The sequence below is a fragment of the Balaenoptera borealis genome, assembly GCF_965194805.1.
Source record: "Balaenoptera borealis genome assembly, chromosome: 15".
NCBI classification, from domain to species: domain Eukaryota; kingdom Metazoa; phylum Chordata; class Mammalia; order Artiodactyla; family Balaenopteridae; genus Balaenoptera; species Balaenoptera borealis.
In genome coordinates, this window is record NC_138871.1 from 10502430 (window position 1) to 10529302 (window position 26873).

Genomic DNA, 26873 nt, shown 5'->3' on the forward strand with positions numbered 1-26873 from the left:
CCCCTCAATTTCAGTCTGTGTGTATCCCTAGGTCTGAAGTGGGTCTCTTGTAGACAGCATATATACGGGTCTTATTTTTGTATCCATTCAGCCAGTGTATGTCTTTTGGTTGGAGCATTTAATCCATTTACATTTAAGGTAATTATCGATATGTATGTTCCTATTACCATTTTCTTAATTGTTTTGGGTTTGTTATTGTAGGTCTTTTCCTTCTCTTGTGTTTCCTGCCTAGAGAAGTTCCTTTAGCATTTGTTGTAAAGCTGGTTTGGTGGTGCTGAATTCTCTTAGCTTTTGCTTGTCTGTAAAGGTTTTAATTTCTCTGTCAAATCTCAATGAGATCCTTGCTGGGTAGAGTAATCTTGGTTTTTCCCCTTCATCACTTTAAATATGTCCTGCCACTCCCTTCTGGCTTGCAGAGTTTCTGCTGAAAGATCAGCTGTTAAATTTATGGGGATTCCCTTGTATGTTACTTGCTGTTTTTCCCTTGCTGCTTTTAATATTTTTTCTTTGTATTTAATTTTTGATAGTTTGATTAATATGTGTCTTGGCATGCTTCTCCTTGGATATATCCTGTATGGGACTCTCTGTGCTTCCTGGTCTTGATTAACTATTTCCTTTCCCATATTAGGGAAATTTTCAACTATAATCTCTTCAAATATTTTCTCAGGCCCTTTCTTTTTCTCTTCTTCTTCTGGGACCCCTATAATTCGAATGTTGGTGCGTTTAATGTTGTCCCAGAGGTCTCTGAGACTGTCCTCAATTCTTTTCATTCGTTTTTCTTTATCCTGCTCTGCAGTAGTTATTTCCACCATTTTATCTTCCAGGTCACTTATCCGTTCTCCTGCCTCAGTTATTCTGCTATTGATCCCTTCTAGAGAATTTTTAGTTTCATTTATTGTGTTGTTCATCACTGTTTGTTAGCTCTTTAGTTCTTCTAGGTCCTTGTTAAACGTTTCTTCTATTTTCTCCATTCTATTTCTAAGATTTTGGATCATCTTTACTATCATTATTCTGAATTCTTTTTCAGGTAGACTGTCTATTTCCTCTTCATTTGTTAGGTCTGGTGGGTTTTTACCTTGCTCCTTCATCTGCTGTGTGTTTCTCTGTCTTCTCATTTTGCTTAGCTTACTGTGTTTGGGGTCTCCTTTTCGCAGGCTGCAGGTTTGTAGTTCCTGTTGTTTTTGTTTTCTGCCCCCAGTGGCTAAGGTTGGTTCCGTGGGTTGTGTAGGCTTCCTGGTGGAGGGGACTAGTGCCTGTGTTCTGGTGGATGAGGCTGGATCTTGTCTTTCTGGTGGACAGGTCCACATCTGGTGGTGTGTTTTGGGGTGTCTGTGAGCTTATTATGATTTTAGGCAGCCTCTCTGCTAATGGGTGGGGTTGCGTTCCTGTCTTGCTAGTTGTTTGGCATAGGGTGTCCAGCACTATAGCTTGCTGGTCGTTGAGTGGAGCTGGGTTTGGTGTGATGGAGATCTCTGGGAGATTTTCATCATTTGATATTACATGGAGCCGTGAGGTCTCTTGTGGACCAATGTCCTGAAGTTGGCTCTCCCACCTCAGACGCACAGCCCTGACTAAGAGCCTGTCATCCACAAGGCTCAGAATACAAGGCAGAAAAAAAGAAAGAAAGAAAGAAGATAAAATAAAATAAAATAAAAGTTATTAAAATAAAAAATTATTATTAAAAAATAATTTTAAAAGTAATTTAAAAAAAGAAAGAAAGAAAGAAGGAAAGAAGAGAGCAACCAAACCAAAAAACAAATCCACCAATGATAACATGGGGTAAAAACTATACTAAAAAAAAGAAGAAGAAAAAAAAAAAACGGACAGACAGAACTGTTGGACAGATGGTAAAAACAAAACTGTACAGACAAAATCACACACAGAAGCATACACATACATACTCACAAAAAGAGAAAAAGGGAAAAAAATATATATATATCATTACTCCCAAAGTCCACCTCCTCAATTTGGGATGATTCGTTGTCTATTCAGGTATTCCACAGATGCAGGGTACATGTAGTTGATTGTGGAGATTTAATCTGCTGCTTCTGAGGCTGCTGGGAGAGATTTCCCTTTCTCTTCTTTGTTCGCACAGCTCCTGGGGTTCAGCTTTGGATTTGGCCCCGCCTCTGCGTAGAGGTCACCTGAGGGCGTCTGTTCTTCACTCAGACAGGACGGCGTTAAAGGAGCAGCTGTTTCAGGGGCTCTGGCTCACTCAGGCTGGGGGGAGGGAGGGGTACGGATGCGGGACGAGCCTGTGGCGGCAGAGGCCGGCATGACGTTGCACCAGCCTGATGCACGCCATGCATTCTCCCTGGGATATTGTCCCTGGATCATGGGACCCTGGCAGTGGCGGGCTGCACAGGCTCCCAGGAGGGGTGGTGTGGAGAGTGACCTGTGCTCGCACACAGGCTTCTTGGTGGCGGCAGCAGCAGCCTTAGCGTCTCATGCCCGTCTCTGGGGTCCGCGCTGATAGCCGCGGCTCACGCCCATCTCTGGAGCTCGTTTAGGCGGTGCTCTGAATCCCCTCTCCTAGCGCGCCGCGAAACAAAGAGGCAAGAAAAAGTCTCTGGCCTCCTCGGCAGTTCCAGACTTTTTCCCGGACTCCCTCCCGGCTAGCTGTGGTGCGCTAACCCCTTCAGGCTGTGTTCATGCCGCCAACCCCAGTCCTCTCCCTGCGATCCGACCGAAGCCCGAGCCTCAGCTCCCAGCCCCCGCCCGCCCCGGCGGGTGAGCAGACAAGCCTCTCGGGCTGGTGAGTGCTGCTCGGCGCTGATCCTCTGTGCGGGAATCTCTCCGCTTTGCCCTCCGCACCCCTGTGGCTGCGCTCTCCTCCATGGCTCCGAAGCTCCCCCCTCCGCCACCCACAGTCTCCGCCCGCGAAGGGGCTTCCTAGTGCGTGGAAACCTTTCCTCCTTCACAACTCCCTCCCACTGGTGCAGGTCCCATCCCTATTCTTTTGTCTCTGTGTTTCCTTTTTTCTTTTGCCCTACCCAGGTACGTGGGGAGTTTCTTGCCTTTTGGGATGTCTGAGGTCTTCTGCCAGCGTTCAATAGGTGTTCTGTAGGAGTTGTTCCACGTGTAGAGGTATTTCTGATGTATTTGTGGGGAGGAAGGTGATCTCCACGTCTTACTTTTCCGCCATCTTGAAGCTCCTCCACTGTGCGGCTTTTTGAGTGAGCCATTGCTCGGGTTATTTTAAAGCCCTGGTGGCCTGGTTTCCAGGGCGGGGTGTGAACAGTTCAAAAAAGGCATAACAACAGAGAACCTGTTTCTCCCTCTCTTGCTGGAAGAGATCAGAGCAAAATGATCAAGGAAAAAGTACTTTATTTCTTCAAAATTACTATTTTGAGCCTTTAGCAGGTGTGCTTCTTATGTATAACAGCTTCTTCCCAAGTCTGAGGTGGTAGGTCTCATGTTCATCTTTTCCGTACCAGAACTTGAGGGGTTATTCAAGAACATTCCAACATAGCCCTCGAGCCTTACTCTCTTAATCTGTAAAATGGGGTAACGCGTACCTCACAGGGCTATTGAGAGGAGGAAAAGGATTAAGTGAAATAATAAAACGAAGTTTGGGTCAAGCACTCAGCTCAGTATCTGACTCGTGGCAGATACTCGATAAATGGTAGAATGCTGGTGGTGAAAGTGAGTCAGCTTCTCCCTTGCAGGGGAAACACTCTGGGGCCTGATCACACTCAGTCAGAACCTGATCTCATGTGGTTTGCCCGGGGATGAGGGGGTTTACCCTGTGGTTATGATGGGGGAGGGGAGGCAAGGCTGAACTTCTCCAGGCTGGAAATGCCACCAGTTTATGTTTCCATAAATACAATCAGTTTACCTTTGTGAAAGTTACGAAGGATTCCTGAGGGTTTGTGAAGATGCCTTTGCTTCTGTAAACTAACACCGCGCAGAGGGCCTGCGCGGACTGCCGTGATGCTGAGGGGGACCAGGGGAAGCAGCGGGGCATCAGAGGATGGCTCCCGGGACAGGAAAGCAGGGCTGCTCACAGGACTTCAGGCTCTGCGGGCAGTGGGAACCCAGAGTGCCCGCTTCTGTGACTCAAGTGGCCGTTTTCAGAAATGAAGCAGGTCCCCCCAAGGATAACGGGTACCTTGAGGTTGGAGTATACAGCTGCCCACGGGAGCACCCTGTGTGACCCTCCCTGGCCCATGTGGCTTGAAAATTCCAACAGGGGCTGAATCTTGTCATTCCTAGACAGAGCCAAAGTGCTAAGTGCACATACTCCTGGGACAGGTGATGCGACAGCCGCCTGTGCTGTAACTTACATGGTAGGGCTGATTTGGAAGCAGATTCTGAGAGTGGGAAGGATTCTGAGAGTTAAGGGGGAGGACAATGGGCTGGAGGAAAGAGAGCACAGAGGCCTTGAGGAGGGGAAGGGCCTGTGGCCAAACGCGGGCAACTCTGCTCCCTCCACGTCTGGCCTGGGGCTGATCAGCTTTCTCTGGAGCAGCTGATTCTCCCAGTGTGTGTGCGGAAACACTTCACCACTTTGGAAAGGAGCACAGGCTACCGCCATTTAAATAAGGATTTCAGGAAGTGAGAAAAGAAAAAAAGTAAAAAACTAGCTGGAAGCTGGAGTGTATATTTATGATGCAGAATATTTAATGACATGAAGAGGCAGAGTGGCAATTTAGGATTTTTTATGTTGTCTCCCAAGAATCATAGGGTTTTTATGTTGTCTCCCAAGAATTAAAAAAGGGTTTGGGTGGGGGAGGCATCATTCTCCTGCATATTGTGGGGTGTAATCACAAATACCTTGACATTTATTCGAATTCATAAGATTTGGAAGAGAGAGAGAAAAAATTAGCATAATTTGTTGAAATATTTTGGAAAAATGTGACATGACTGTTTTCAAATGTTTTTACTACCAACAAAGACCGTACCCTCAAATAATATTTATGGACCAAAAGCTCATGGGATGGGTCAGAATTCTTAGAATGGCTATTCTGGGTAGGAGAAATAGACTTATTTTCTTTTTTTCAATTGTCTGTATTTAATTTCAAAGAAAATGTTAGTCCTTTATAATGATGGGACTGCAAATTTAAAATCTGCTTCTTTTCTTTTTTTTTGCAATAGGGTTACATGATGGAAAACCGAATCTCAGGCTTAAAATGTGACACAGATGTGTTTGTAACTTTTGAAGATGACAGTGGTGTAGTGCTGCAGGTAAGATTCGGGAAATGTTTATTCTTTTTAAACAGCATAATTTTCAAGATCAAGAGTTATGCAGAAATCTGAAATGCCTTATATGTTTTATCTTCATCTGATGTCTTCACTTAATTGGCAGGTGTTTTTCCGTTAAGCACTTGATTTTTGCAGTAGTTGAATTGAGGGGGTGTTAATTTATTTATTTCCTAGCTGATCTTTGATGCTGAACTATATCTTTTTTTGGCTTAAGAAAACTACTTCTTGTACATATGGAGTCATATAGATTCTACTGGGAAGGCTATTCCCAAAGAGTTTGTAAGGTCCAATTTAAAATACATAGAATGAATGAAAATGAAAACATAACATATCAAAAAATGTTGGATACAGATAAAGCAATGCTTAGAGGGAAATTTATAGCATTAAATGCTTACTTTAGAAAAGAGAATATGTCTCAAATCAAAAATTTTGTTCCCACCTCCAGAAAATAAAAAAGTGGAGCAAAATAAGCATAAACCAAGCATAAAAAAGAGACTAACAAAGAAAAGAGCACAAATCAATGAAATTGAAAAAGGTGAAAAATCCATGAAACAGAAAGCTGATTCTTTGAAAAGAATCAATAAAGTTGTTAACTCCCTAGCAAGAATGACAAAGACAAAAAATAGGAAGACTCAAATAACCAGTATTAGGAATGAAAAAAGATATATAACTAGATATCCTGCAGCCACTAAAATAATAATGAGGGAATACTAGAAAATAACTTTGCATTAATAAATTTGATGACTTAGAAGAAATTACCAATTCCTCAAAAACCACAAGGACCCAAATGCAGCCACTTGAAATAGACAACCTGTGTAGTCCTATAATAGAAAAGAAATTTAATGTTTAATAATAATACAAAAGCTCCCCACAAAGAAACCTTCAGGTCTAGGTTTCATTAGAGAATTCTATCAAACATTTAAAGAAGAATTTTACACAATCTCTTGCAGAAAATAGAAGAGAAGGAAACAATTCCCAACTCGGTTTTATACAGCTCGTATTACTCTGACACCAAAAGTAGAGAGTACAAAAAAGGGGAAGCTACATATCAAAAACTTGCATGACCTTAGATACAAAAATCCTCAACAAGATTTTAACAAATTAAATCTGGCAGTGTATAAAATGAATTGTATACCATGAAGAAGTGGAATTCATTCCTGGCAGCTTCAACATTCAAAAGTCAATCAATGTAATCCATCATATCAAGTGACTGAAAAAGAAAAAAAATCATATGATCATGTTAGTTTACACAGAAAAAGCATTTGACCAAATCCAACAATGGTTCATGATGAAATCTCTCGGCAAACTAGGAATAGAGGGGAATTTCTGCTACTTGTGGATAAAAAAGTATCCACAAAAAAACTGTAGCTAACATCATGCTTAATGGTGAGACACTGAATGCTTTCCCCCTAAGATCAGATATAAGTCAAGGATGTCCACTGGTGCCACTGCTACTCAACATGGAGTTGGAAGTTATGGTGAGGGCAATCAGGCAAGAAAAAATAAATACAATACATAGAGATTAAAAGGGAAAGAAATGAAAACTGTTTTTATTTGCAGATTACATCATTGTCTACGTAGAGAATCCAAGGAATCTGCAAAAAAATTCTAGAACTAATAAGTGAGTTCAGCAAGACCACAGGATATAAGATCAATACACAAAAATCAATCAGATTTCTATATACCATTAAGGAACATGTGGAAACTGAAATTAAACATATAATCTCATTTACAATTGTTTCAAAGAAAATAAAATACATAGGTGTAAATCTAACAGCTATGTATAAGATCTTTATGCTGGAAATTACAAAATGCTCTTGAAAGAAATCAAAGAAGTCCTAAGTGAATGGAGAGGCATACTAAATATATTCACGGATTGGATGACTGCACAGGAAAGATGTCTATTTTGCCAGAACTGATCTATCTATCTATATATATTTATATAACGAGATTCCTACCAAAATCACAACAAAGTTTTTTGTAGACATAGACAAACTTATTCTAAGACGTCATCAAAATGGTGGAAGAGACGTTTTCTGCCATCTTTCCCCCAAAGAACACCAGTTTTGACAATTATTCATGGATGAGAGTTCCTTTGTGAAAGTCCAGGAGTCCAGTGGAGAAGTTCCAGCACATTGTTGGAACAAACAAACGAAAAAAAATTCTGAGATTGAACACATTGAAGAGGGTAAGAGGAACAGTTTCATTTTACCTGCGTTTCTCCTCTCCCACGGTGGCACAGCTAAAGGACAAAAAGACCTTCTTGGCTGGTGGTTTCTCCCATGGGGAAAATGAGAGCATGTGAGTGAGGACCCAGCTTCCCCAGCTGTGCAGAACACTGCTGTAGTAATCAAAACAGTATGGTACTGGCATTAAAAAAGACACATCGACCAATGGAACAGAATCAAGAGCTCAGAAATAAAGCCGTGCATATATGGTCAACTAACATTTGATAAGGGAGCCAAGAATATACTATGAGTAAAGTAAAGTAAATTATTTGGGGGCAGTTATTTAAGAATTGCCATTTAATGTGGGCTGGATTAAAAACTGCTTTTCTTCTGTCTCCCTCCTACCTAAATGTTGTTTCAAAAAACACTCCTTAAGAATATTCAGTAATCAGACATGGCACCAATTCACATTCTCCATCTCAGCTGATAATCCAAGTGTGTGAGGTTTTTCAACAATTTTCTCTTCAGGAGTATATTTTAAACTCAAGCGTGTGGTTCAACATCGCTTGACCCTGAAGTTGTGACTCAGTGCTTTAATTGCAAGCTCTAGCTTGTAGACGCTATGAAAAGGTTGTTTAATTTAGTTATGGGAGGAGTCACAATTTCTAACTATGAAGCGAAGTGGAAGCAGAGGAGAAACAGGGACAGCTTGCTTACTGTCATATAAATGGGAGCATGGGCAGTGAAAAAGAGGGACTCTGGACCATGGAGGGCAGGGATGCAGGGATGCTGGGCTGGAGGGAGGCTGAGCTGCCTGCTCAGGAGGACGTGTGTCATCACAAGGAGGCAGAGCACCCATGCAGTAAGAACCCATGCAGGGTTTTGAGGCCCAGGCTGAAGAAGGAAGCCAGGGATGGTCCAGTTTCACAGTCTGCTAGAAAGCAGATCACCAGAGACCTTAAAACCAGATTGTGGGGCTTCCCTGGTGGCGCAGTGGTTAAGAATCCGCCTGCCAATGCAGGGGATACAGGTTCGAGCCCTGGTCCAGGAAGATCCCACATGCAGTGGTGCAACTAAGCCCGTGCACCACAACTACTGAGCCTGCGCTCTAGATCCTGCGAGCCACAACTCCTGAAGCCCACGCACCTAGAGCCCGTGCTCTGCAACAAGAGAAGCCACTGCAATGAGAAGCCCGCACACTGCAACGAAGAGTAGCCCCTGCTCGCCGCAACTAGAGAAAGCCTGCATGCAGCAACGAAGACCCAACGCAGCCAAAAATAAATATATAAAATAAATAAATTTTAAAAAATACCTTTAAAAAACCAGATTGTGTAGACCTTCTTTGGCCGATTTTCCAGATAGACGTCTTCCAGACACATGCTGGAAAAATACTACCTCAAGCTATGATCAAAGCTTATCAAAAGCTGGAAACACTGATTTTATAAGTGGTGTGGATCAGGGGTCCCCAACACCACCCCCAGGTTTGATAATTCTCTAGGAGAACTCACAGGATGCCACATATAGTCATACTCATGGTTAGGATTTATTGTAGCAAAAGGATAAAACACAAACTCGGCAAAGGGAAAAGGCACATGGGCGGGGTCTGAAGGAAACCAGGCATGAGCTTCCAAGACTCCTCTCCCAGTGGAGTCACAGAGGACATGCTTAATTCTTCCAGCAGTGAATTGTGACAGCACATGTGAAACGCTGTTTACCGGGGAAGCTCATCAGAGACTCAGCATCCAAGGTTTCTACTGGAGGCTGGTCACATAGGCACCCTCTGCCTAGCACATATTAGAATTCCAGACTTTCAGACAGAAAACAGGTGTTCAGCACAAACCGTATTGTTTGCACAAAGTGTTTAGGCCCAGAGAGCCACCCTTGTCAGTCACAGAATGGTGGGAACCCTCCCCACATCCGGGTTCCCAGATGCCAGCCAAGGGCATCCTTGCAAGCACACCCTTCCAAGAATAGCAGTCTCAGGCCTTCTGTGTGAACTCTTGCGCAGTGGTGCTCCAAGATAAGGCAGATGCCCTTCCTGATTTTATTGCTAAGAAAATGAAAGATTAAAGGTGGTGGTGAGCGGGGAAGCATTCCCACAACATCCAGAATTAGGAGGAAAGAAGATACTTAGACACTGCACCATAGATAAGAGGACTAAAAACCAGGGGGATGACTTCTGGTTCGGGATGATGGCACGAACACCAACAAGGCAGCTCTTTCCTCTTCAATCCTTTTGAAATAACTAGAAGAAAGAATAGAGGGGAACAGATCCGCAGGGGCATTGACAGTGGTAGAGGGGCCATCAGAAGACAAAGGAGTTTGATAAATTTCTGGAGAATGGGAAGCAGATGGGATGGAATTGATGGATCAACTCAAGGGAACACTGATGGAAGTGGGAGTTGTTTCTTTTGGATGTCTCTGGAGAGATGCTGAGTCACAGGGATGGAGAGCAGGAGGGGGATTGGGGCAGAGAGCCAGGCATTTCTCTGAAGGCTTGTCTGATGGCAGGACAGCCATCCTCCCCACATCAGAGAACTTGACTACAGCAGTTGCATCTGCCACAGCTCTGGAAACCTACAGTAGGAAGGACACTTTGGTTGCCCAGGGAGGGCTTAGTCTCCTGGGGTGGGAGACTGAGATTTGCTGGGGAAGGAGTGGGGTGAGCCCGCCTGCTTGTTGCCAGTCAACACAGCCTGCCAGGAAACCTACAGTTGACATGCCCTGCTTTGTACCCAGAGCTTTCAGACTGCCTGGTATCCACCCAATGGTGGAGAAGATGGTGCTAGCTACCCTCCACTGGTCAACCTGGCCTTCCACTTGAGTGTTGGAATCAGCCCATGTTGGGGAGGCTATCCCTCTCTGGGCTGGATTCTGTTTTGATTCCACTTATCGAAGCGGAGATAGAAATTTCAGGAGACCAGGGGACAGAAACCGGTCAGTAATTTTCATAGTATTCTTCCGTTACTTACAGGGCTTTCAACCCTCTGTCTGAAGGTGGGATTCTTTAGGGATCCTGAAGATACTAGAGCTGCTGTCCCATGATTGAGGAGATGTGGACAGAGCAGGCACGTGCTTCAGAGTTTCTGCAGGCTTTACATACTTCCCTTTAAGCAAGATAGAAGGTTTTCTGACCCTTTCATTATTTTCCTGGGGCAGAGGTTGTAGGCCCTTGGTGAAATTTAATTACACCCTTCACCAAATCCAATTACTGCCCACACCCATGAAATCCCATTATAACTTTCTTTTGCTTCATTAGAGGTACACTAGGACAGATTCCTTCTTAATCCACAGATATCCTAAGGAATATCAGTCAGAGGCTTTGCATACATTGTTTATTACTCCAAGAGCATATATGCAAAAATGCAAATGACCTACAGCCTGACTTGCTTAAAAACCAATCATGTATCTAGTTTCCTGTAAGAAAGCTGATTCCTTAGGGATTTCAGGCCCCTAGGGGTATTTTCCCAATGATATTCAGATATTTTGTTTTGTTTTTCTTATTATTTCCAACTTTTGAAAATTTCAAGAGAAAATTGAAAGACTAGTGCAATAACACTTGGGCATGCTTTCTACTTCCAAATGTTAACATTTGCTATATTTAAGTGGTCTCTTTCTTATTCTCTTTATACACATATTTGTGTGTGTGTGTGTGTGTAACCATTTGAAAGTTGCAGACATTAGACACTTCATCCCTAAAAACTTCAACATTCATTTTCTAAAATAAGGACATTTTCTTACAAAAGCACAGTACTATCATCACACCTAAGCAAATGAACAGTAATGCCATAATACAGGTTATCTAATTAGGATGATCAGAAACTTAAGAGAAAACCATAACACATGAAAGAAGGAGCAATATGAACAAATAGAATAAGTGGCACTGGGAGAAGCAAAAACCAATTAATATCCCTGGAGATGTGTGATGACCTTGCATCCATAAGACGAAAACACATTTCCCTGACAAATGAGCACTCAGAGAACCATAGTGCATTAAACCATAGTAACCATAGTGCCAAGAACCATAGTAGATTAAAATTATATGTTTGCTTAATTTTAAAAAATCCAATATAAAGGCCAAAGGATAAATTTGAGAAAACTTCTTAGAATGAAGATCAGCAAAACTAAGTGAAGGTAAGTAAAAGGGAAAGGCTAAGAGAGATGGATGACCATGTCTAGGAAACTGATGACATTCCTGAAAGAGGGAGCAGAGAACACAGAAAGGCAGACAAATCCAGAGAAATAAAAGAAGACAATTTCCCAGATCTGAAAAAAGTCACAAGTCTTGATATTGGCAGGACCCACCAGAAAAGGTCAGAGCCTGAAAACAGCCTGGAGAATTTCAGATCACCAAGTAAGGACAAAGAGAGGGCCGCCAAACTTTAGACTGAAAAAACATCAGATTATTTACTAAGAAAAGAGAGTCAGATTGACCTCAGCCCTATTAGTGGTAGCGCTGAAGGCTGGGGCAGCGCCTCTCAACTCCACTGCACCCATAGGTTCCTAGGGATCTTGTTCGCATTCAGATTCTGGGGTGGGTCCGCATTTCTGCTTTCTAGCAAGCTCCTCGGTGATGTTGACGCTGCTGGTCTGTGGACCACACTTTGGGTGGCCAGGGTCTGAAATAAAATGGAACAATGCCTTTAGAATTCAGAAGAAAGTTATTTTGAATGTAAAGTTTTATAGCTAGCTAAATTATTCATCAAATATGAGCCAGATTTACAGATATTCAAATGCTCAGGAAGTTTACCTTGCCATGCACTTTCTGAACAATATTACTTGTAGATGAACTGGAGAAAAGCATAAAAGGAATTAAGAATTAGAAAGACATCTATGCTTTCTGGAGCTAATCCAAGAGGAGTTTCTTTATAAAGAAATACCTGCGTAGTAGTGGTGTAGCAGGCCTAGAACACAATTAGTCCAAATTAGAACAGGAAGTCAGAAGGATCAAAAGAATGACTTCGAGAAGGAAATGATTTCGGGTCAACAAATAGAATGATTAAGAAGCAGGGAGATCTTAGCGATGATGGAAAAGGCATATGGTTCTTCTTGAAACAAGGGGAGAAATAGTCCATTAAGACTCCAGGAAAAATAAAACTGCTCAATAAAAAGCATGTTCCAAATAGGAAGCAGGCTAAAACATAACACAAGAATCTGTTTGACCTTGACATTTGGAAGCTTCTTCTTCTAGGAGAACAAAAACTACTTAAGAATGGGTATTTCTGGAGTGAGGTCCTGGAGGTAAGGGATTGGCTAGGAGACATTTACTTTTTATTTAAGACCATAATATGGCTTGAAGTTTTAAAAAATTTCAAAAAAATTTTAAAAATATCAAATTTATTTAAAACCATTAGAAGAAATAGTCCCTCCCTTAAATATAAAAAGTGAGGGAGGGAAGAGAAGGAAGAAAGAGTAACAAAGAAAAGGAGGGAGGCCTCTTCAAGAGAATAAAGGCCACACACACACGCATACCCACACCTTACTCTTCAGCCCTAATGTTCTCCCCACCCCCATCACTGGGGTGAATTCCAGATTCTTCTCCCAGATGAGCTGGACCTCAGGTATTACAATGGGGTTTTGGGACAAGTATGGTGTTGGGTGAGGACTGGACCTCAGGCTGCAGAACCTGGACTTCCTCTGCTCCTGGAAAGAACCGCACAGTAAACCAGAAAGGACATTCTCCCTGGGGCCCCAGCCTTCTGGCTGTTGGTGAACCCTAGTGATCAGCAGGTGGAGATGTTGAGTTGCCAGAAAAAACACAGTGCAGATACTCCTAAGATCAGAGGTTGGGTCACCCCAACTACAGGGCCTCGAGATGTGACAGGGTGAGAGAGCGGCATGGACATATATACACTACCAAATGTAAAATCGATAGCTAGTGGGAAGCAGCCGCATAGCGCAGGGAGATCAGCTCGGTGCTTTGTGACCACCTAGAGGGGTGGGATAGGGAGGGTGGGAGGGAGGGAGACGCAAGAGGGAAGAGATATGGGGATATATGTATAACTGATTCACTTTGTTATAAAGCAGAAACTAACACACCACTGTAAAGCAATTACACTCCAATAAAGATGTTAAATAAAAAAAAACAAAAAGGGCCTGAGATCTGGCTGCAAGAGCAGGGGTACGAGAGCAGCCGGTACGGGGGTGACCAGGCTGCAGATGGCAGCTCGGCTTTCCTGAAAGGTGAAACTAACTGCCTTCCTCTTCTGAGGGCCTCTTGGAGAGAGAGAACAAGGGCATGGGCTGAGGGTCTGCCCGACCCAGCAGAATCAGAGGCACATAGTTCCAACTGACCTTCCCAGAGACCTACAGATGGGAAGTTACACCCAGAATCACCCCTGATGATGGCAGCAACAAAGAGAGGTGTGTGAAATGGGACCAGAGGTAGGCAGAGGCTGGCCTAGTGAAGGCTGCGAAGGCCATCGGTGGGGCAGCAAGAGCAGGCTTGGGACCGAGTCTCAGCCTAGAGGAAGGAGGTGCTGCCCAGGCCAGGGGGCTGGCATCGGAAATAGCGGGAGGGGGACAGCTCGAAGATCTGCTTAGGGGATAGAATCGATACGAAGCATGTACAAAATGTGCTCGTTCATTTTGGGGAACTTGAAGGGACTTTGAGATGATGCACTCTTAGAAAAGCTGACCAAGGTAGTTTGAACAGACGTTTTAGTTTTCTCTTTCCAAATCCATTGACCCATAACAGAGCTGGCACTAATTCTTTCAAGGCCAGATGTTGCAGCATCTAACTATTGAAAGTTCTCCTCAAGAGCTCCATGTGTGAGGTTTGGGAGAAAGAGAGCCTTCTGAACCTTTATCTGTACTTCTGTGCTCATCAAAGTGACTTCTTCATTTTCTGCACGGAAATCAATCTCGCTCCCTCCCTCTCTCTTGCTTTCCTTCCTCCCTCCCTCCCTCTCTCTCTCTGTCTCCTTGTCTTCCTTCCTTCCTTCTTCCTTCTTTTCTCTTTCTTTCTTTTTCTTTCTTTCTTTCTTCCTTCCTTCCTTCCTTTCTTTCTTTTCTTTCTTTCTTTCTTTTTCTTTTTTCTTTCTTTCTTTCTTTTTTTCTTTCTTTCTCTTTCCTTCCTTCCTTCCTTCCTTCTTTCTTTCTTTCCTTCCTTCCTTCTTCGTTCCTTCCTTCCTCTCTCCCTCCCTTTCTTTCTTTCTTTCCTTCTTTCTTTCTCTTTTCTTTCTTTCCCCCTTCCTTCCCTCCTCCCTCCCTTCCTCTCTCCCTCCCTCCCTCCCTTCCTCCCTTCCTCTCTCCCTCCCTTCCTTCCTTCCTCTCTTTATTTCTTTTTCTTTCCTTCTAGCCAGGGAATCTTTACAGATTGTCGTCTAAGAAATCTTACCTTGATGGGATATCCAGCATCTAAAAGAGGAAAATAACGTCCTTAGTGGAGGACCATGTCCAGTCGGCCTTTTCTGCAGCCTCACTCCCTGGGTGACCCCTGAGCTGCCCTAAGGTACCTTGAGTTGCCAGATGTAGCTGTAATAAAAACACAGAACACACAGTTATATTTGTGTCTGCCCATCCTCCTGGGACCCTCAGGGCCAGGGCCGGCTTCGTGGGGCAAAATCTGTGCAGTCGTACAAGACCTCATGCTCAGAAGGGTCTGTGCTTGGTTTGCTGCTCTGCTCTCACCATCTTGAAATTCTTAATAATTTTTGAACAAGGGACTCTGCATTTTTGTTTTGCCCCGGGTCCCAAATTCCATAGCCAGTCCTGCCTAGGGCATGATTTGGGACCCCATTGCCACAGGTACTGCCACTTTGAGTGAATCCATCGCCCTACGTGGTATAGACCTGAGTGCAGCCTCACTGCCTGCCTTGTCCTGTTACAGAGCGGATGACATCTGCTGGCTTTTCCTTAGAGACCGTGTTTGCTATCCTAATTGACTCTAAGCGTTTCTGCCTTGGTAGCAGATACTATTTGTTAGACTTTTAAATCCAAGTTTCACTGTAGCTGGCATAAATCAGTGAAATACTCAGCATGTAGAAATGCTAGTTGCTTCCTAGATGCCTTGAAAAGCCATTCGACCTAAAAAATAATTTTTATTGATTCTCCATAATCAGTGTCCCCTGATGCATAGGATATTCGTTACACATGCATGTTTGTGATGTCATTATTCTGCATCCTTGCTCAGGCTCATGACTTCCAAATGTTGGCTGTAGATTAGCTTGATTCCTTCTGCAGATGGGATCTTTTACAAAAGGCAAGAACGTAGCTGTTCTGGCTGCTTAGTCCCCTGGAGTTCTCTTAAGAAAGGGACTCCTGAGCAGGTGCAGCAGGACTCAATCCCTGGGAATTTATCAAGTAAATAGAAGAAAATAAAGAGTATTCACATGTTGAACAAGAGAACTGTGTGAAGAGCCACAAAAACACCACCACCACAGAAACAATCGCCTGGAAAGAAATAACCTCACAGGTTGTCTTAAGAAAATCTGGTGTAAGTTTTCAAAACACCAGACCTAGATAAGGATGTAATTACTTGTATTGAAAGGAAATATATTTTATTTTATAAAATGGGTTTATTTTACTACTGGGTTCATTTTTAAATAATGAAATCTCTATTACAACTAAAACATTCAATGTATACAAATTTTACTGAATTTCCTAGTTTTGATCATCATTATTGCACGTGAGATATCACTTTTGGGGTAATCTGGGTGATGACTAGATAAAACCTCTCTGTTCTATTTTAATTTTGCAACTTTTTGTGTATATAATTTTAAAATAGAAAGTTAAAATTATATATATATATATAAATATAGTATATTATATATTTTATATAATGTTATATAATTTATTTATATTTTTAAATTTATTATTTATTATATAATTTATATATATTATATGTTATAATGTATTCAGGAACACATACATGAGGTCAAAAAAAGCACATCTTCATTGCACGCTCAGTTGAGAGGGTGACTGATCTATCTTTGCTTCCCCCTGGTCATTTATCAAATAAATTACTGAATTTAGAGACTCTCCTGCCCAAACCCCATGGTAGCTGATAGCTTCAACCACTTAATTCTCCACCAAGGGGCATCAATAGCAGAAAATAAACTCATTTTAAAAAATCAGGTTTTCTTGTCTCATGACCTAGAAAAAGAGGAATGATTCCAAAAGCAAGGAGCAAAAAGTAAAGAGAAAGGAGCAAAGATCTAAACTGAAGAATCTGCTTTTGTGATATTAGCTAGGCCCCAGTGTGTCTGTCTTTTAAGTTTAGCACCTAAACTGAGTTATTATGTTCTTCTAATTTTAAATCTAGTTAAAACGAGTTGATTTTCCCAATGTTAAGTTGCTTAAATCAGAAAGGTGGATGTAGAGACAAAAGTTAAAGGAAATTATTAAGGAATTGAAAAGATCAGATGAGATACTAAACGTAGGAAGGAGATTTATTTATTTATTCACTTATTTAAGAAAGATTTCTCAACTCCTATCTCTGTGTTGCACTTTGTTTGAGGGCACAAAGATGAACAAATTCCGACCTCCTGGCACTTACCTTCCAGGCAGCAGAAGGCCAAGAAACCAATAGCAAGTTGTAATGCTCTCTGTCCTCAGGTAGCAATAAATTCAATGTGGAAAAATAAAGCAAGTAAAGGTATGAGGAGAGGGGTGAGAATCGGACCAATTTTTAATGCTGGGAATGTTTTTGCTCTTGTAACAAGAGGGTGATGGAGTTAGAGCCATCATAACTTTAACAGATGAACAAAAACAAAGGATGTGTTAATCCTAGTGATGTCGGTGAAACTGACCTTGATTTCTATATCATTTTAAGTTTAATTCTAGTCAAAGTTAATTTCCCCCATTTTCCCGTTGCTAGCAGTGTTCGATTTTTACACTTACTATGTATAGCAGAAGCCACAAAAAAATTTAGGTCCTTTGACCCATAATACGGTGATCCTCAAGCTCATTGGACCTAATGCCCTCTTTTTCATAGTAAATATTTTGTGACACCCCCTTTATTATCCTGAAATGAAGTCATGGGTAATATAACTTATCTAGGCACATGATTTCAAGAATTCAAGACAATACTTCAAAGAAACAAAAGGAATGTGTAATAAGCATAACAACATAGTAAGACTTAACAATGCCTCTATACATGGAATTGCTGTAGCATCTCCAATGTAGACCGAAGTCCAGGCTATGGACCAATCATAACTGGGAACATCGCACCAGCTTACATGTCACTGACCTAAAGCCAGTCCCATGGCTGCCTCGAATTCAAGGGGGCAGGGGAGTTTAATCTTCCACAGACCCAGGTCGGGGAGAACCTGAAAGCTTTAGTGTAAGAGTCAGGCTCTGGGCTATCAATTGGCTTCATGAGTTTGAGTGCATGGCATTCAACAGGACACTGGATGTGGCACAGTCCTCTGTTGGGTTAGAGTGTCCCATGCATTGCCTGGCTCTGCCCACCAATGCCAATAAAGTCACCCAGGCAAATGTGCCTTGACAAGTTTCCAGCATCCCTCTCATAGCCAGGGTGGCCCTCTTTAAGAACCATTGCATCAGTCAAGCTCATTGGATTTATTCTCAGGCCATAATCAAAAAGAGGACAGTGCTATTTGTCTGAATATATTGATACCAAGGATATTAATGACAGTATAAAATTGGAAACAACGTAAATATCTAATTGAATGGAAATGTTTAATTAGGTATGATTTCTCCAAAGAACATTATACAGCCATTAAACAGATAAATAGAATCCAAAACAGATTGTGAACCGAAAATATCATTTATGATATCCTACTGATTGAAAGCATTATAACATTTTATGTAATCTATATAAAAACATGAATGTATGTGAAATGAAGAAGGAAATATTCTAAAATTGGTACTCATGTGAGAATAAATAAGCAACTTATGGCTGTGTAACAACCCCACCCCCAAAGTTAGTGCCTTATGACGACATGCAGTTGTTAGTTCATCGTTTGTAGGTTGGCAGTTTGGGCTGAGCTCTCGTGATGCGATTCCTCTGCTGGCCTCGCTGTGGCTCACTCCTGCCTGGCAGTCAGCTGTAGGCTCGGCGGGGCAGGTTGGCCCAAGGTGGCCTCGCTGACGTGCCTAGCAGTAACTGCTCACTGTCACCTGGGCCTCTCTCTACAGCAGCCTAGCCCTGGACATCTTCTTTTAACAAACCTGGACAAGCCTGCAGTGTTTTAGGCCCACATTATAACTTTAAATCTGTGAGGAAAGCGATTGATGGAGATTGTTTTACCGTACATTTCAGTATGGTTCCCCAAAGGCCTAATCAACCATAGAATATCAGAGGCAAAAAAGAAAACGGACCAGCCACCCATCCGGTCCAGGGAAGGCAAGTAGGTTTTATCTGAAGTGTCACCTAAAATGGTTGGTCTTGGGACCACATTAAAGGCTGATGCCTCAAAGGGAAAAGAGAGCAGTGAGTAGTTAGCTAGTTAAGCTGGCCATGGAGAATGGAGGGAGAGTGGTGAGTAAGGGCCACTGCTATGGGGAAGTGGAGGCCTCAGGAAGGATGAGTCTTGTCTTTGGGTCCTTCCAAAGAGTTTGCTAGAAGTAGCTGGACCTTACCTTGCTGCAGCAGTTAAAGACACTCTGGAATTTATTGCATTTTTGACAAATGGCTGACAAGTGATAAACTCTATGTGCAGGTTGTGGTTCAGGAACTGCTGGCTCAGTACACCAAGCAGTATGAAGAAAGACCCATCTCCAGCCTGCCCCGAAACTGGACGGAATCAGGGGGTGACAAGCTGAGAACCAGGTACGTGACCATTCAGGCTGCCAACATCGTTGACCCAGTGTCTTATTCTTGAGCCTGAGTATACAGGGCCTTGTCATGGCATGACTCACTCTTGTTTAAATTTTAAATATTGATATAAAAGAGAGAATCATCAAGAACCTACTGTATAGCATAGAGAACTCTACTCAGTACTCTGTAATAACCTATATGGGAAAAGAATCTGAAAAAGAATAGATATATGTATATGTATAGCTAAACCACTTTGCTGTACACCTGAAACTAACACAACGTTGTAAATCAACTATACTCCAATATAAAATTTAAAAAATATTGATATGTGGAAAAAATAAATGAATATGTATCTTCAATACTCATGCACCCACAAACCAACTTAAGAACCAGAACATTGCTAATTCTGTTCTTCCTACACCTGTTCCTTCTTTTTGGCATGTTCACTGTTCCAAGGACTTTACAGGTTTTAATCCTAAACACCCCATGAGGTAGGTTATTATTTCCATTTCACAGATGAGGAAACAGGCACAGAGGTTAAGTGTTTTGCCCAAGGTTACATGCCACTAGGTGAAAGAGCTAGGATTTGAACCCAGATAGTCTGGCTTCAAGATCTGTGCTTTGGGTTGTTTTCATTGATTTTTTCGTATTGTCTTTAAGCTTGATAAATGAGGCAAAATGTGTGTGGTATTCCGTAGCTTCCTGTTTTCACTCAATATTTTGTTTCTTAGGTTCATCCAAGTTGTTATGTGTGGCTGAAGAGCTTCTGTCTGTGCTCATAATATTTCATCATGTGTCTGTGACACAAGTTGCTCATCCATTTTAATCTCCAGTATCAGTGGATATTTGGGTTGTGTTTTTGACATTTTGAACGCGCTCTTATGAAAAATCTTGTACATGTTTTCTGGGGAACGTGGGCAAGAATTTCTACAGGGCTTTCAAATTTAGTTGCTGTGACTCAGAGAAATATGTTTTCCATCACCGTGGACACCCACACACCCATAGAGTCTCCTGCCCTCCCTCCCCACCACAGACACAAGTGAAACAAACATTTCATGAAACAATGCTCATCCTATTACTCATAATGCTCTCTGATATTTTTTAATTTTGTTTTTTAAAAATACTGATCTCAATCCTTTAAACTGATTTCATGAGCCATTTTAGCCATTTTCAATCTATTGTTTGAAAAACACTCCTCAGTAGCATATATGACCCAGGAATGAAATTGCTGTGTTGTGGGTATGCCAATGTCCAACTTTACTACATCATATCAAATTATTTTTCAGTGATTGTACAAATTTATATCCCCACCAGCAGCATGTGTCTTATGGAACTAACACTTGGTATTATCAGACTTAATTTTTGTCAGTATAACATAAGAAAAAGATCTCTCACTATGCTTTAAAATTGCATTTTCATATTACTGTTACAATTGAGTATGCTTTCACATGTCTATTTGCCATTTGTATTTCTTCTTATGTGAAATGCCTGTCATGCCTTTTGCCAATTTTTCTTTTTTTTCTTTTTTTTTTGGTCTTAGTCTTATTGACTTTTAGATGTTACTGTTCTCTTCTCCACATTTGTGGCTTGTCTTATATTTTCTTTATGGTGTTTTTTGATTAACAGAAATTCTTAAATTACAATTGAGTTTATCAATCTTTTCCATATCTTGTCTACTTGGACATCATGAAATATACACTTTTTAAAGTTTGAGAGTTTCACCTTTCACATTTTGAATCCATTAGAAATTTTTGTCTGTGGTGTGAGGGAGGGATTTAATTTCTTTTTTTTTTTTCTCCTGTAGGGATTGTCAGTTGTTCCAGCCCCATATACTGAATTGACAGTCTTTCCCAAGTGATCTGGAACGTCCCCTCTGGCATTTATTAAACTTTTATATATGCAGGAGTCCATTTGGGGGCTATTTGGTTCCTAGTCTGTTTGTATATTCTTAATTCAACAATACACCATCTCAATTCCACTAGATTTATAATAGTATAATAGTATTATATGGTACTTATTATATATAATATTATTATATTATTACCTTTAAAATATAATTCAGAATTGTTGGCTATTCTGGGTCTTTTGCCTGTCCACATAAGTTTTAGAGTTAAGTTTGTCAAGTTCCTCCAAAAAAAAAAAGAACTTGCATACGCCAAAAGGACAAATATTGTTTAGTTGCCCTTATATAAGGTATCTAGAGTAGCCAAGTTCATAGAGACAGAAAGTAGAATAGTGGTTACCAGTGGCTAGGAGGAGGAAGAAATGGGAGTTAGTGTTCACTGGGTACAGAATTTCAGTTTGGGAAGGTGAAAAAATTTTGGAGATGCATATTGGTGATGGTTGCATGATCAAGTGAATGTACTTAATGCCTCTGAACTGTACTCTTAAAAATGGTTAAGGTAGTAGATTTTATGTTATGTTTATTTTACCACAATTTTAAAAAATCTACTGGAATTTTCTTTGAAAGTGTATTAAATCTCTATAGATTTGCAGAAAAATTGACATGCTTATAAAACTGAACTTCCTCTCAGAAATGTTAATCTCCCAAGTGTCTCCCAGAGTTTGATAATTTCTTTCAAACATAGTGTAACCTCAGACAGATTTATTACTAGGTACACTAGAATTTTGTTGTTGTTGTAAAAACAATATTTTTAAAATTCTGGGTTTTGTTGTTGCTGATTTATTATACGCGCAGTTGGATTTTGTACAATATATAAACCTGACCGTAAAAAAATTTCTTTTAAATGTGCTTATAGATTCTTTGGGGTAGACAGTCCTACCATCTGCAAATAATGAATTTTTATTTCTTCCTTTCAGTTATTCTTTTTTGTGAGAAAGTGTTTTATCCCTGGTTTTAAAAAGAATTAGTTTAATATTAGTTTAATATTTCACTATTAAGAATGACATTTGCTAAAGTTTTTTGATAGACACACTTTACTTCCTAAAGAAGCTCCTTTTACTGTTATTTTTAACATATTCTTCTTATTAGATGAATTTTACTGCAAATGATTTTTATCTATTAAATTATGATATTTCTTCTTTAATCAGTTAATATGATAAATAACCCCTGCATGCTTAAGAAACACTCAATTTTGTTTACTTTATTGATTTATGCTCATAAATGTACTGCCTCCTTTGTTCTACTTTTGAGGAGCTTATTGTGCTTTTTTCTTTTGTGCATTTTTAAAATTATTATTTTTATTTGGAAGGAGACTTTGGTCTTCATAACCCAAATGTATTGAACTAATTTCCAAGGAAACTATTCATTAAAAAGTATAATCTTACAATCGTAATAAGAGACATGGGAAACACAATAAATATAGTATGGGACATTTCATGTCTGTTGGCATGAAGTGAAATTTTAAAAATCTGCGTTCTGTCCTACCCCCCCCCCCTTTTTTTTTAAACTACTGCTCAGGTTCCTGTTTATTCAAACTGCAGTCGATCTTAAAGCTGGAAACATCAGATCCCATATCCTAGGACTGTTTCACTTAATTCTCCCTCGGTTTGGGTTTTGTTTTTTTTTTTTTCGGAAGTTTTTATTTTATACAGTTTCCCTTGGTTTTGTCTCAGTTGTCCTTGCACACTCTAAAAAGTCAGTGAGTCCTTTTAATATTTCTAGCCCTGAATGGGCATTTTGTAGTGCTGATAGCTTTCCCCGAAATTTATTAGCTGGAAAATTTCCAACATATAAGGAGTTGAAAGAACAGTACAATTCGCATCAGAATCAGTTCCATCCATTCACGAATCGTGTTCCCCAGCTAGCTACAAATCATCTGCCCCTCCATTTCTCTTCCAGATAACGGAGCAGGGCTTGTTTCCATCATTTCGAAAGCAAAACAGACTCTCGCCGATATGCAAATCTATATTCCTAGCAAGTCTTCCAAGATAGACTTGAGATGTGCCAAAGGCAGTATTCCAATTGTAAATATTTGGAAAGTTCCAGTCCATTTATTTTGTCTCGGTTATTAACCTCCAAAACAGTGCACTTCTCTCTCCCACACATCCCGGTTTTACTGATGCAGGCTGGCTGTGTTTATCTCCTTAAGTCCCCAAACCTTACTTACTCTCATTTTTATGTATATTAAGAAAAGCCTTTGTCATCCAACACATTTCCACACACATAGTGTATGGGGCACTTCTCTAGGTGTTGACAATACAGCAGCAACTGTGGGTTCTCAGCCTTCATGGAGCTCATATGCAAGTAGAGCTGCTGGATGGCAGTCTTATTGACAACTCACAAGAGAAGTACCCATGAGCAGGTGGGGACACGAGGAAAGAAGGGGTGAGAACTTCCTGGTGCCCTGAAATCCCTCCAGGTAGGCAGCAGCCATATGTATGGACACCCAGAGGCTAGCCTTCCTCTGAACAGTGGGGGGAGTCAATCATGGTACTGGAAAGGTTCTATGAGACTAGGTGAGGAGGTCAGGGCTTGGCTCTGATTGGGGCTGTACTTGGTTCTGCATCAGCTCCATTGTGCCCTTTCTTGTCCCAATGAGTGCTGCCTCTCCGCCTCCCCCAAGGGGCTGCCACTGGAGCCCTCACAGATCTCATCAGCCTGTGGATCCCTAGGAGACTGTGGAGGCTGAGGAAAGGCAAGCTTCTGCGCTGTACTTGAGTGCTGTGCCATTTATATTATGAACATTTTCAGACACTCAGGAAAATTGAAATAATTGTAGGGAACATTCATATACTCACCATAGAGAGTCAACTATTAACCTGTGGCTGTGATTACTCTATCACGTATATATATCCATGTACCAACCCCTCAACCCATCCTTCAATTCATCTTTTCTTTTGCTGGTGCACTTCAAAGTAAACAGACATCAGCATACTTCTAAATAATAAATAATTTGGAATGAACATCATTAACTAGAGTTCAATATTTGGTTACAGGTTTTTCTGCTTACATAGAATTTACCTACAATAAAAGACACAAATCTTTTTTTTTTAACATCTTTATTGGAGTATAATTGCTTTACAATGGTGTGTTAGTTTCTGCTGTATAACAAAGTGAATCAGCTATACATATACATACATCCCCATATCCCCTCCCTTTTGCATCTCCCTCCCACCGTCCCTATCCCAACCCTCTAGGTGGTCACAAAGCACCGAGCTGATCTCCCTGTGCTATGCAGCTGCTTTCCACTAGCTATCTATTTTAGATTTGGTAGTGTATATATGTCCATGCCACTCTCTCACTTCATCCCAGCTTACCCTTCCCCTCCCTGTGTCCTCAAGTCCATTCTCCACGTCTGAGTCCATATTCCTGTCCTGCCCCTAGGTTCTTCAGAACCATTTTTTTTTTAAAGATTCCATATATATGTGTTAGCATACGGTATTTGTTTTTCTCTTTCTGACCTACTTCACTCTGTATGACAGACTCTAGGTCCATCCACCTCACTACAAATAACTCAATTTCATTTCCTTTTATGGCTGAGTAATATTCCATTGTATATATGTGCCACATCTTCTTTATCCATTCATCTGTCGATGGACACTTAGGTTGGTTCCATGTCCTGGCTATTGTAAATAGAGCTGCAGTGATCATTGTGGTACATGACTCTTTTTGAATTATGGTTTTCTCAGGGTATATGCCCAGTAGTGGGATTGCTGGTTCGTATGGTAGTTCTATCTTTAGTTTTTTAAGGAACCTCCATACTGTTCTCCATAGTGGCTGTATCAATTTACATTCCCACCAACAGTGCAAGAGGGTTCCCTTTTCTCCACACCCTCTCCAGCATTTATTGTGTGTAGATTTTTTGATGATGGCCATTCTGACTTGTGTGAGGTGATACCTCATTGTAGTTTTGATTTGCATTTCTCTGATGATTAGTGATGTTGAGCATCCTTTCATGTGTCTGTTGGCAATCTGTAAATCTTCTTTGGAGAAATGTCTATTTAGGTCTTCTGCCCATTTTTGGATTGGGTTGTTTATTTTTTAAATGTTGAGCTGCATGAACTGCTTGTAAATTTTGAAGATTGTCCGTTGCTTCATTTGCAAATATTTTTTTACCATTCTGCAGATTGTCTTTTTGTCTTGTTTATGGTTTCCTTTGCTGTGCAAGAGCTTTTAAGTTTCATTAGGTCCCATTTGTTTATTTTTGTTTTTATTTCCATTTCTCTAGGAGGTGGGTCAAAAAGGATCTTGCTGTGATTTATGTCATAGAGTGTTCTGCCTATGTTTTCCTCTAAGAGTTTGATAGTGTCTGGCCTTACATTTAGGTCTTTAATCCATTTTGAGTTTATTTTTGTGTATAGTGTTACGGAGTGTTCTAATTTCATTCTTTTACATGTAGCTGTCCAGTTTTCCCAGCACCACTTATTGAAGAGGCTGTCTTTTCTCCACTGTATATTCTTGCCTCCTTAATCAAAAATAAGGTGACCATATGTGCGTGGGTTTATCTCTGGGCTTTCTATCCTGTTCCATTGATCTATATTTCTGTTTTTGTGCCAGTACCATACTGTCTTGAATACTGTAGCTTTGTAGTACAGTCTGAAGTACAGGAGCCTGATTGTTCCAGCTCCATTTTTCTTTCTCAAGATTGCTTTGGCTATTCGGGGTCTTTTGTGTTTCCATACAAATTGTGAGATTTTTTGTTCTAGTTCTGTGAAAAATGCCATTGGTAGTTTGATAGGAATTGCACTGAATCTGTAGATCGCTTTGGGTAGTATAGTCATTTTCACAATGTTGATTCTTCCAATCCAAGAACATGGTATATCTCTACATTTGTTGGTATCATCTTTAATTTCTTTCATCAGTTTCTTATAGTTTTCTGCATACAGGTCTTTTGTCTCCTTAGGTAGGTTAATTCCTAGGTATTTTATTCTTTTTGTTGCAGTGGTAAATGGGAGTGTTTCCTTAATTTCTCTTTCAGATTTTTCATCATTAGCATATAGGAATGCAAGAGATTTCTGTGCATTAATTTTGTATCCTGCTACATTGCCAAATTCATTGATTAGCTGTAGTGGTTTTCTGGTAACATCTTTGGATTCTCTATGTATAGTATCATGTCATCTGCAAACTGTGAGAGCTTTACTTCTTCTTTTCTGATTTGGATTCCTTTTATTTCTTTTTCTTCTCTGATTGCTGTGGCTAAAACTTCCAAAACTATGTTGAATAATAGTGGTGAGAGTGGGCAACCTTGTCTCATTCCTGATCTTAGTGGAAATGGTTTCAGTTTTTCACCATTGAGGACAATGTTGGCTATGGGTTTGTCATATATCGCCTTTATCATGTTGAGGTAAGACCCTCTATGCCTACTTTCTGGAAGGTTTTTATCATAAATGGTATTGAATTTTGTCGAAAGCTTTTTCTGCATCTATTGAGATGATCATATGATTTTTCTCCTTCAGTTTGTGAATATGGTGTATCACATTGATTAGTTTGCGTATATTGAAGAATCCTTGCATTCCTGGGATAAACCCCACTTGATCATGGTGTATGATCCTTTTAATGTGCTGTTGGATTCTGTTTGCTAGTATTTTGTTGAGGAGTTTTGCATCTATGTTCATTAGTGATATTGGCCTGTAGTTTTCTTTCTTTTTGACATCTTTGTCTGGTTTTGGTATCAGGGTGATGGTGGCCTTGTAGAATGAGTTTGAGAGTGTTCCTCCCTCTGCTATATTTTGGAAGAGTTTGAGAAGGATAGGTGTTAGCTCCTCTTTAAATGTTTGATAGTATTCGCCTGTAAAGCCATCTGGTCCTGTGCTTTTATTAGTTGGAAGATTTTTAATCACAGTCTCAATTTCAGTGCTTGTGATTGGTCTGT

General features: G+C 40.8%; 1 protein-coding gene across 1 annotated transcript in view; it reads left to right on the forward strand.

Annotated features, from left to right (window-relative positions):
* Positions 1–26873, forward strand: part of ACOXL (acyl-CoA oxidase like) — a 326116-nt gene that overhangs the window by 214779 nt on the left and 84464 nt on the right. The window contains exons 10-11 of the mRNA XM_082356231.1: positions 5098–5187; positions 19001–19110. Coding sequence (XP_082212357.1) covers positions 5098–5187; positions 19001–19110 — 200 coding nt within the window. The remainder of the gene's footprint in view (positions 1–5097; positions 5188–19000; positions 19111–26873) is intronic.